At 40.7% G+C, this 12,913-nt stretch overlaps 1 protein-coding gene across 1 annotated transcript in view; it reads left to right on the top strand.

Annotated features, from left to right (window-relative positions):
- PCCA (propionyl-CoA carboxylase subunit alpha) overlaps positions 1-12,913 on the top strand; it is a 457,969-nt gene that overhangs the window by 257,900 nt on the left and 187,156 nt on the right. The window contains exon 18 of the mRNA XM_083168630.1: positions 1,797-1,899. Within this exon, the coding sequence (XP_083024756.1) occupies positions 1,797-1,899 (103 nt within the window). The remainder of the gene's footprint in view (positions 1-1,796; positions 1,900-12,913) is intronic.

Here is a 12,913-nt window from a genome sequence, read left to right as displayed (position 1 = left end):
TAATTAGATAATCGGGCATACACCGAGTCAGGGGGTAGGCATCCTATACAAGATAAAAATAAACAAATCAATAAATTGGACTCCCGTTTCATCCGATCACCAGCATATAATCCTCATTCCATCAGGACCCCTCTACATTTACTTTACAGTAAGAGTGGTTTCCTTTTCTAATGCTGGGCACACACGAGCTGATTGTGGCTAATGGCATGAGCAGTGGCACGGCTGTACTCCCTAAATGATACTGTATATTGCTGTATGTTGCTGTATGTTTCCTTCAATGGCCAAAAAACTCAGAAGATGCACAGGAATGTGCAGTAGTGCATAAGTATTAGACAATGTGGACGATTTGTTTCAATTTGGCTCAAAATGACAAATTGTCCACTATATTGTCTAGTGTGTACTAGCTTATGGGCCAGAACAAAAAATGCAGGATATTGACTGCGCCCCAGGAACTGCAGCCTATGAACCACCACGGATGTACCACATCCAAAGACACAAAGCAGTATGGAAAAATTTGATGTTCACTGGCGCTGTACCCCCATGTACACAGTATATATAAAATAATGTAATTGTATAGAGTCCACTGGAATGAGCACCACTTAAGGAGGAGGATTCTATCCAATCTGATTATTATTCTGGTCGCTAAATGTGCCCACTGATCACAGACCTTGGGTCAAAGCCTTATATTCACATAGGGGTTTCTTTTCACAGGGATTTCTTCACGTGGTCATTCCTAAAAGTTGTCCTCAGTGCGCACATTTATCGACACCGCTTCTCAAAGGATGATATAAACCACACTGGCCTGTTTACAGTGCCCTATATGCTCATCATGGTTTCTTTGATCTTCTTTTATGGTATGCAATGAGCTAAGGAACCACATCCCTCATATCCCCAAAACACAGAACCCTGTGGTATATAACTCACCAAGGGAAAATACCCTTTGTTCCTTGAAAGATGTCTTTATTTGTAGTCCTTCTCCTAAACATCAAATGAAGAAAACCAGGGGATTCCACTCCTCCACAGAACAACAACATTTATTGAAGACAGTCTTCACATGATTAAAACAAGTTCACTTTAAAATGTACAATAAAAAGTTAACTGATCACCCTGAAACCTGGAGACATCAGAACAGGTCCTTTTCCGGACAAGGATCCTCCAAAAAATAGCAATGGATGGCAGTGGAGTCTCATTAGGATGACAGTTAGGACGTCCAAACAACACACCAATGTGTTTCGGGCTGTTATGTGCCCTTTTTCAAGGTATGAGTGAAAAGAAACCCCTATGTGAATATAGGGCTCTGACCCATGGTCAGTGATCAGTGGGCACATTTGGTGACCAGAATAGAAGAAAATAATCACATTGGATAGAATCCTCCTCCTTAAGTGGTGCCTATTCCAGTGGACTCTATACAAATAAATGTATTTATATATACTGTGTATATGGGGTACAGCGCCAGTGAACACCAAATTTTTCCATACAGCTTATGGGCCAGATGCACTAACCATCAAAATTGATAAAATGGAGAGTGATAAACAACCAACCAATCAGCTCCTGCCTGACATTTTTCAAATTCAGTCTGTAACATGGCAGGTAGGAGCTGATTGGCTGGCTGTTTATCACTCTCCATTATATCACTTATGAAGCTTAGTGCATCTGGCCCTATGTCTGTGAACAAAACTTAATGTTTTGGTAATGCAGCAGTTCTAATTGTATTTTGTTTAAAGAACATATCCGTGCTTTTCCCAATGTGTGTGTTTTCTTGAGTATTAGTTCTTGTTCTTGATTTCTCTTAACAGGACACAGTTTGACATCAGAAGAGAAAAATGAACTTCTTGCCACAACCGCTTCAATATATGTAGCTTCACAGATCAGATCAAGGCACTTTTTGAATAACCCAAGGTTTGTTTTAGCAGTATTGTGCACCATTTATTCATGCATGCTTGGGGTGAAAGGGCTTATTGATAAAATTTATTTTATCCCCCCCACCACCACCCACACACACACACAATTTGAATCCTGTAGAAAGGCTTATGGAGTCTTGGGAGAGTCTGGGATAATGGGCCTAAAATATCTAAGTCAACACTCATTAGGTTGACCACTATTGGTCAACACCTAAGAATGGTTGACCTGTATGTGTACATCAATAACAGAATTTCAACAAAAGCCAAAGGTCGACATGTACATGGTGGACACTCAAAAGGTTGACACAAGTTTTTCACGGTTTTTGGTGTATGTTGACATGGACACCATATAAGTGTAGCGCGTCCCCTCGCATGGCTTTCTGCGCTCGCCATGCTTCGGACAATGTGCCTCGTTGCGCTTGGCACACTAGTATAATCTAACTCTGTGCACACTTGGATAGTAAATATGAACCAAGTTGGTATAAACAAAACAAAAAAAAAAAGCTTTTGTTGACTTTTTGAGTGTCGACCATGTACATATTGCCCTTAAACTTGTGTCAACTTTCTGTCATTGTTGACCTAATGTATGTCGACCATTCTTAGGTGTTCACTTAGTCACTCTCAACCAATAGTGGTGGACCTAGTGACTGCCGACCTAGACATTGGGACCCTTAACATTTTCATCCCTGCTTATGTTCAACACTAACTTTCTGTTTCTGTTCTTGTGATTTCTCCTGTATGGTAATTAAATAGGCCTATTTGCTCCTTTAAACCACTGTGCTGTGTTGCTGTCCAGTCTCATAGTTATACTCACCCAACAGTCTAGTCATAGCCTAACACAGTATGCACACATGCTGATCAAAGCCACTTCACATACAGCCAATGTTGTCCTGCCCCACAGCTGCTACAACATTGTCAAGCAGAATTTTTGCAGTTGGAGAGCCACCACTGGTCGGCTGTGGTGGAATAGTTTTAGCCCAGATTTTTGTTTATCATTTGAATAGAATGGTTCGATTATTACCATCCAAGAGCCTTGCTTGTCCAAAATAGTAGTATTTAAAATAAAATTTTTTTTACCATGGCAAATAAAATATTCACTTGCTAATTTTTGATTTCCTGAAATCAGTGGATTAAATAAGTGGATTGCAAAAAAAATCTGTTTCTCCAACCAGACTTTCTTTTCCCTTATTTGTGTTTTGGTAAATTACTTGGGTAAAAGACAAACTTTGTTTTATCCTATGATGAATAACTGTTCAGTGAGGTATGTTTATCTTGTTCATGTCGGAGCATACCTGATTGAAGGAGAAGTTTTTTTTAAATGTTACATATATTTTATGAACGTGCAGTACTTATTTCTGAACATGCTTATTTTGGCTCATATTTAAGTGGAAATATTTCATGACTATTGCAGCAATATAGCTGAAGCATCTGATTCTGCCCATGTTAAGGAAAAACTTATTGCTAAACTTGTCGTGTTCCAGAGATATGTCGTCCTGTGCACCCGGCTTTTCATGCATTGTACGCTTCAGAACTCTCTAAAATCGTTGACATTATTTATAAAAGAAAACCATATATTTTCTCTGTCAGGGTGTGTATTGTGGCAGTGATACTTTGATAGATAGGGAGAAGACATACATTTTTACCATAGAGCAGAATTTTTACTGTTATAGAAAATTGTCCTGACAAGTTGTATTGTGAACAATAAGCTAAACAATGGGTCCTCCAAACTGTTTTGCTCTGGGACCCATCAGACAATAATAATAATTACAGAACCCTAGCAAGTTACTGCAGAAGATCATCATGACATGCGTAGTCAGTGGACAGCACATACACGGCAGCATTGTGGAGGCACAAAATAATGTGAGCAGTCTGAAATAACAGACAATTCAACAGATTTTTCAGACTCCTTAAATCACTGACTGAGATTAGAAAAGTCATCAGCCTGATGTCAGTAACATGAAGTCTCGACCCCATGCTAGGAAGGTTGGGACCCACTTTGGGTTCAGGACCCACAGTTTGAGAATTGCTGAGCTAAGCTAAAGAGATCAGTTTGCGATAGAGAGCAACTGCATTCACCCCTCCAAGAAGAAAACTGGTACAGGTTGAGCATCCCTTATCCAAAATGCTTGGGAATGCTCGTAGGTAACAGAATAAACAACTTGGACCAGATGCTTGCAGACGTTTTCAGAGAACTTATTTAGTTGTTTGTAAACCTATATTACTAATCGATATAACTCTCTCAAATGTCACTCTTGTGTTATAAAAAATAAAATGATATCTATAGACAACTATACACTAGTAATGTTCATTCTGGCACCAGCCATTTTTTATATCCCATGCAGTTCCTGTTCCTTGCCTGGGGTGTTGTGGTCTGCTGTGGTGTTTCTAGCACATTTCTGGTTTGCATATCAGTGCTGATATACAGACCACAATCTGCTAGAAGCACTACAGCAGGCAGCAACACCCCAGGCAGGGAAGATGGAGGGTGCTAAAATGAACACTAACTAGTATTTTGTACCTGTAAATGTATGTTGTATGTGGACTGTAGAAGTTGAATTATTCCCATCCACTTTGTTGTACCGGAAGTGTTATACAGAAGTGTGTCTACAGGCACTGTTCAGCATAAGTATAGTGAGTAAAGACATACTTCTGCAGCTCTCCAGAAACCCATGTTGCTTTTACATGCAGATCACTGTATATAGTACCCATCCATCATTGGGTTGCTCCTTAGTGTGTCCAGTATTGCAGGCTGGAGTTCTTTTCCCTCACTACCCCACATCTTCCTGTGTGTAATCCATGTATACCCTTTTCCATTATCAGAGTTGTTTGACCTTGTTTTCTACTGTAGGAAACACCTCTTTTGATGTCTGGTTGTAGTGTGTTTTCGTTCTTTTCCCAGTTCACCCTGTCACCCCTCCCCGCATTTTTTTTGCTCATATGAAATTTTTTTCACCTACTCAAGTTAAAACCAGATGACACAGTGTGTTCAGAAAGGCGGCTGTAGACAGAGGATGCATGATATCTAGTCCCTGTAGATGTCTACAATGTCAAGAATGGCAAATGCTATTTATATTCTTTTTAGAGACGTGGTTCCCAACACCAGTTCCCAAGAACTCCCAACTGATCATGTTTGGGAGATTTATGTCTGTGGAAGCAGGTGGCTTAATTGCTAACTCAGCAAAATAATTAAACCACCTTAACATAATTAAAGAAAACTCCAAATCAACAAAGTTAGGGACCTCTGTTTATAGAAAATTGTTATATGTATATTAGGGTTTCTTTTTGAACAGTGCAAATTTTATCCCCGGAAAGTGTATAAAAACGTAATTCCCAGGAAAGAGACCAAGTATTTACTCCAGTTGCTCTTGAAAGTGTGAAACCTTAAGAATATTAGTAGCCACCTCCCTTACTTTTGCTTATACCTCTCATAGGATAAATGTGACCAATAGCAACCAATCATCACTGAAGTAACATTTATCATTTGCATACTATAAAATAATACAGAGCAGCTGGCACACTTCTTCACTGGCTCACTTCTCCAGTCTTACCACTGCTTCAAACATTTACCTCACAATCTCCTTAGAATACTGTATGTGATTGAATACATCCCAGTTCCGTAGCACCAAATTTTGATAAGGCAGGTCAGGGCAGTGTAACAATAGCCCCTGCAGACCCTGGTGCCCACATTACTCAGCGCCTCCCCGCCACCGCGGGGTCTCCGGTGCTATTGTTACGCCACTGATACTTCCTGTGAAGTCACTGGAATTTCGACTCCAATTTTTTGCATAAACTGCAAGAAGACATAAAATATACCTTTGTTATTATTAAAATGTAAATAGTAGCATCCAAAAATAGACAACAAACAAATAGGGAGAGAAAAAAAAGGGCAAAAAAATAGAGTACCAATATAATGATTATTTTTCCCCTCCGTGGCCAGGTTTTTTTGCTAGATAAACGAATAAACTTATCTGACACAGGTATCGCTCTGGTCTGGTCTGGATAAACCTAAAGCAGGCATTCCCAGTCTTGGTCCTCAAGGCACACCAACAGTCCAGGTTTGAGTGTTATCCATACTTGAGCACAGGTGACTTAATTAGTAACTGTTATTTTCATTCATCCATCTATGCTGAAACCTGGATATCACTTAACCCTGCACTGTTATGCTTCCCATACACATGTGCGATTGCATTCAATGCGATCTCTGGTTCGATTTCCCTTGAAGCTCACCGTTCACATGATAAAGGAATTTTAGTGCATTGGATTTTGCATTTGATCATGCGATTTATCGAATGCAACCTTCGATAACATTTTTTTTTTTGGAGAAGTTTGGTTTATACTTGATGCTCCTTCCACATTGCTAACAACCATTACTGCTTTGTTCTGCCTGGCATTACAAAGTGCTTCTATCCTGCTCTGTCTAGAGATGGATTCTGCAAGATGTCAAGCTCTGATGAGCTACGCTGCGCTGAAGATGAGGGGAGACAGGGAGAGGGCCCAGCAAAGGGATCATGCTGGATGAGAGAGATCCTGCTGGACAAGGGTCTGGTTACTGCAAAGGCCCGATCGCTCCTACATGCCCCTCCTGGCTCATATCCATGAAAATAATCCGGATGATTTCAGAAATCTTCCGCGGATGGATGACGACACCTTCCAGGAATTGCTGGGTCTAGTGACCCCCTATATTGAGAAGCGGGAGACAAGATGGAGGGTTCTTATCTCGCCTCAGGAGAGGCTCGTGGCTATCCTGCTGTTCCTGACGACTGGGCAGTCCTTTGAGGACCTGAAGTATGGGACACACATCCCTGCGCAGGCTTTGGGACACATGAAACCTGCAAGGACATTTTCAAGGTTCTACAGTACAAGTATTGTAAGGTAAGAAAATCACACCACACCTTGCTTTCCATTTTAGCAAAAGGTTTTATTGTAAAACTGAATGTGAAAGGTTTTTTTAGCTTTAAAACACCACTTTTTAAGTATGTGCCCAACATGGCTGAGAAGCCCAAACATGTGAAAACATGATAGCACTTTATATCTTTAAAAGGTTACATGTCATTTAGTAGCATAAAACTATCGAAATCTACATAAAGTGCAACATAAGTTATAAATACTGTAGATGTGGTGCAGCCTGCGGCACTGACGTTGAGTAATTTCGCTTTCAGCGGTGCATTGCACACATGCAGCTTGGGCCAGAAAGATGGTTCCCCGCTACCATCTGCCTTCATGTGTGCATTGTCCTCCTGAAAGCAATGTCACTCAAATGCCAGAGCTGCAGAATGCACCACATCTGCTGAAAAATATCTGCTTCATGCCTAGAACTGTATATATTTTTCCTAAAAACACATGTTAAATATACGGCCAAAGTGGCCCAATTTTTTTTAGACTTCACAAAAATATAATGTGTACATTATGGTGCTGTGTAATATATTTAAATCAACCAACATTAAATAGACTTGGCTCCTCCACCTCATCCTGATCTGCCAACATAGATGTGTATATTGCTGAGGTGACGGTGGATGTGTAGCTGGTTCGCGGTGGGTAGCTGGTTTGGTGGGAAGATTGGATTTGAGGAGAAGACTGCAGAGTGGTGGAAGGGTGGGTGATGGCGGAAATGGGTAGGGTGGTTGATTTGAGGATGGGTGTGAGGAGGCGGTTGGTAAGTGAAGGTCATTGATTGGGCATAATCCAAATGGTACATGGGCTGTTGCTGTGGATGAGTACCGGTAAAGGGTAGGTGGCAAGTGGTTTGGTGTAAGTGAAAGGGACATGTGGAGCAGGTGCTTGGGGTGATAGCACATTGAGGTTCCATTCTGGAGTCACTTGGCCTGTGAGTCTCTTGTACAAAACCTCGTTCATCAAGCGCTGGCACTCTACTTGCTGCTGTGGTGTGAGTTTGTGCATCGTTTTCACTACAATACAAAGTCATCAAATTCATTGTGTTTACAGAGCTGGTGACACCGTGCCTCCTGTAGTAGTGGGTCATCGCCAAATTTGCTTCTGTGCGGCTTCCTCCTGGCGACATTGTCTCCTCAACAGATAGCTCATTAAGGTCAGAGGTATGGCCAAGGTCTTCAGGTGATTGAAATAGATCTTGTGACTCTAGTGGAAAAAACTAGAAATGTCATTTAAAACAGGTTTTTCTTTGTTTTTCAGTTCCCTACAACCGTTGAAAAATGGCAAGCCATCGCAGAGGAATTTGACAGGTGCTGGAATTTCCCCAATTGCTGTGGTGCCATAGATGGGAAGCGTGTACATTACCAAACCCACCAACAGCGGCTCTAACTACTTCAATTATAAGGGCTACTTCAGCATTGTTCTCATGGCGGTGGTCAACGTTAACTATGAATTTATTTTCCTGGATATGGGGAAAAATGGCAGATGCTCAGATGGCAGGTCCCTAAGGAATACCCGCTTCTACGATCGGCTGACCACCAACTCCATTCACCTGCCGCCTCCCGAGCAAACAAAGAATGGCCTGGGATTTGTGTTCGTGCCAGATGAGGCCACAAACACTCCTCCTCGCGGTAAAGGCTGATAAAGCCAAACAGGAAATCACGCGTTTCATGCGACATCTGCAGAATTTAAAATAAATAGCAGATGTAAATATTGTTGATAAATAAAGTTTGTGTATATAGTTGCATGTATTATACTGTTGATATTAAAAGTTTGTATTCTAGTTGGTGTTGTAAAATAAAGTTTTTTTTTAGGTAAAAATTTGGTTAGGTGTTTATGATAATAAATTGACGTGCAGGGTGCAGCAACAAATGGTGTGCACACGGGCAGTGGGGCAGCATAAAACAGTGTGCACATGGGCCTGCTGCAGCATAATGGTGGGCAGTATAAAACGTTGTGCATATGGGCCTGCTGCAGCATAATGGTGGGCAATGGGGCAGCATAAAACACTGTGCACATGGGCCTGCTGCAGCATATTGTCACACCGTGGATCATATGTGTGATCCGGTCGCTGTAGAAACTGGGCCTATCTGTCTGTCAGATGCACGTTTCACCTATTGTGGCATGATCACTGCCATGAAGTGATATCAATGTATTAATAAATCACAAACACCAGTGGGCCAACATCATTTTTTTTATATCTGTATAGAGATGACTAAGAATATTTCATATTTGCCTATATCACGACATGCATAATTTTATTTCCTAAAGAACTTCTCCACATGCCTTTTCTATACCACATCAGCACAACACCTGTGACCAAACAGTTCCTTCTTCATCATGCAGGGAACATGGAGCGGGATAATAATCAGTACATTGGCATTCTTTGTGTTTGCCCTTTCTTCTCTCCCCTGTGTTTGGATACTACTGTTTATATTTTAATTCTAACATATACGTGTTATATTTTATTTCTATTTGGACTTATTGAAGGCTGCCCCAACAAAGAGTAATTTCTCTGTCTCTACAAACTGCAGGCTATAAATGGTTTTGTTTTATTAGTATTTTAGCAAATGCAAGAACCTATTGCTGTTGTCCATCCATTTGTTTTCATGTTGAAGTCCCCATTCTACATCTGTCACTTAAGTAACTTGAGGCTGATGAAGTATCGGTCAGTGCTTCCTAATAGCTATGTGTTATAACACACAGCAATCCTCAGCTAATGGATGGATCTAGTTCGGAACCTTTGGCAGTAGTTGCTATGTTATAATATTTTTACATCGGTAGTAGACATCATCTAAGCCAGGGGTGGCCAACCGGTCAGAGGTAAAGAGCCAAAAAAGATCTGTAGTCAAGCCAAAGAGCCAACAACATGCGCGCGTCGAAGGTGTGCGCGCCCAAAAAAGGGGCATGGTCTATTTGGAAGTATGCCGCACACCAAAGTACCCAATACACATGATGGTGCACACTGAATTGCCCATTATAAATAAAGCTGCACATCATAATGCCCCTTACACATGATGCTGCACACTGTAATGCCCCTTACACATGATGCTGCACCCCGTAATGCCCCTTCAAATGATGCTGCACACTGTAATGCCCCTTACACATGCCACACATTATGCAAAACGTAATACCCCCACATACTGCCACTAGTAGTGTCCCTTAATCAATGCCCCCAAAAGTGCCACTTACTGTAAATATTTATATGAGGTCAGCCCAACCTTCGCTGCTGCAGGTAGAGACGGACAGCGGTGCACCTGCTTCTATGGGGAGAGGAGCAGAGCACTCTCCTGCTCCCCTCCTGGTGTCCCTTCCAGAGAACATTTCAAGTATGTTGCGCCATGAATGATGGTCAGTGATGTCAGGGGAGCACGCCGGCATCACATGGTTAATGGGGGGGCGGTCTGCTACTCCTGCAGGAGAGGTGGAAGCTGGGAGAAGAATGGAGCGGAAGCTGCAGGCGTAGCGCTGCCTTGCTACCTGGCTACACCTCAAGCTAAGGTCAGCGGCAGCGCAGCTCTCAGGGTGCTGCCTTCCAGAAATAGCCGCATCGCCGGGCAGCGCTGCGTCTTCCGTTCCAGTGGGAGCAGGAGCCGCACATTATCAGGGGGAGAGCCGCATGCGTCTCGAGAGCCGCGGGTTTGCCACCCCTGATCTAAGCAATCCACATTATCTAAATCCGAATAGAAGAGTAGCTTTTGAACAGGTTAAAGTATTTATTTTTTCTAGAATTAAATATATTTAAACCAAAAGTATGACCTTTGTGATGCATATAGAAGCACACTAGATCATTTTTCCGATTTACTAAAATAGTCTTTATGAGGGTTTAGTGTTATTTGCGCACAGCTTCCCTCATCATTATGAACCGACCTCCCTCTACTACTAATTTCACTTCTATTACTTTATCATTGAGCATGCTCCAGCCACTACATGTTTTATTATTTCTATAACAACTAGCACATTGGACAAAAAATGGCAGATGAGTACGATAAGTAGGAAAATACACAAAAAAGAAAGCTCCAATTCAATTATTTTCCTTTTTTGTTATTGCAATTCACATTTTACAATTTTAGAACTCCGCTAGACTGACGTGCCTGAATAAATTGAGGGAAACATTCTACCATTCTTGCATGATACAGGGGAGCCTATGAAAATTCAGCCAGTATTACAGAATTGAGGCTAGCTGTCTTGGCATCAGCCAGTTTTCATTTGAATCCAAGTGGGTGTAACCAATGACTATACAGGTGTGGCTACATCATACTATCTCATGGGTCCACTAATGTAATGTTTGCCTTTCTGAATCCAATTACCTACAGAACTTCCTATGCTATGCTTACATTGGCCATAATCTGTATTTCCCTTATTTCTTCATGGGATTTGTTCTTTCATCTTTTATTAGACTTGGCAAAAACGTGCCTGCATTACTCGAAAAGTAACACTCGTGCTCCAAATAGTTTTGTCATAATGTGTGAAATCTGAACGTGGCGCAGCCTATTTATATGATTATTGTTTTAATGCTTTGTTTTCAAAATCAGTATGGTTTATAAGGCTATATAACTTGTAATAAACTTGTACTGGTCCGATTTGGGTTTTGATATATTAAGACTAAGGTTTCCCCTCGCGACCTAGTAGAAATAATAACTTACACTACTCGTTGCAGTGAAAGAATGTTTTTATTGGATTTTACCCTATTTCACAAATAAGAATTTATTAGAAAGAAGGGATCTATTCAGCTGCTCTTTATATAAGTACTTACAACATAAAATGTGATTACATTGCAGATATTATTATAGGTTTGGGGCATTGATGCATGATATATTACTAGTAAAGATCTGATATGTGCATTGACGCGTGTGTGCATGATTGATGGGGTAGCAATCCAAGTACAGTAGACCCAGATGCAGGGTCCAAATGCAACAATAGTGAATGCAGTTTCAGACACCAGACCTAAAAAGAGCAGCAAGTTTTATTTATCAAGCAGAGCTGCAGATGATAGCTGATGGTTGTATAGCTAAATAAAATGGTAACGTACTAAGAAGACACTGCAATTTATCGAAAAAGTAAATAACGATATTCATAATGTACACATACAAAGAGTAATGGCTAACTTTACTAAAGGTTGTTTTTGGTTCTAGCCAAAAAAATCCTCCTTAGCAGGTGCCCTTTTTAATGGCAACTAAACCTAGGTCTCTGCCACCCTAATATCTACTTCAGTGTTGAACAGTTTAGCTTGGTAGAAAAAGCTCAACTTCAGTAGCAGTCGGGCTCCTTCTGCCGAGAATGACCGGGAAGTGACGATCATCCAGAGGGACCTCTGCATCTGATTCTTCCTCATCCTCCGCAAACACCACTTTCTCATCATCTTTATGTCTTTGGGCCTCTATAATCTCATCCCTATCTCTGGCAAATTTCCTCTGTTTTCGTGAAATAATTTATTTTTATTTTCTTATAATTCTAGGTTCCAGTGCCGCCTCTAATTCTTTACATTCAGGAAGGTCCACAAATGGTTCCATACATTTACTGATCTCTTTTATGGAGGTCTCCAATTTTAGTAGTTCTTGTCGTCTCTCTTTAACGATGATATTCATTAAAGAGAAGGCACAATTTTCAAGCACTCTTTAACAAATTCTGGGTTGTCACTTTTAAAAGAACAGGTTTTATGTATTCTAAGACCCTTAGGTATAAGTTGATCCGCTATATACCGTTCGATCGTGACTGTTTCCCACCATACCTTGCTTTCCTTAGTGAGTAGTTTTTCCAATTTCCTAAACACATGATCTAAATCAATGTCCTCTAATGAGGTATTTTTAGTAGATGTTTCTTCTCCAGCCATATCAAATATCGTATTAGCAAGGATTTTTTCTTTTTTCTCTATATCCCAGCATAGTGCAGCAGATCCTTAATAGGTGAATTAGACAGTAACAAAAAAAGTGGTAAAGAACCTGCGCTCTAAACAAAGGGTGCAGCCTAGCAAAAAATGAAATGACTCATATATGAGGTTGAAACTTTAGAACCACTAGGATTAAATAGTGATTTTGAAATCAAATGTTTTTTATGAATAGTGCTATACCTTGTAAATGTAATTTTTAATATTCTCCATTTTAGCTATTTATTTAGTTATT

This window comes from Crinia signifera, chromosome 2, assembly GCF_055691185.1.
Source record: "Crinia signifera chromosome 2, ASM5569118v1, whole genome shotgun sequence".
Classification (NCBI taxonomy): domain Eukaryota; kingdom Metazoa; phylum Chordata; class Amphibia; order Anura; family Myobatrachidae; genus Crinia; species Crinia signifera.
The sequence above is the reverse complement of the archived record's forward strand: the minus strand, read 5'-3'. Positions and strand labels throughout refer to the sequence as shown.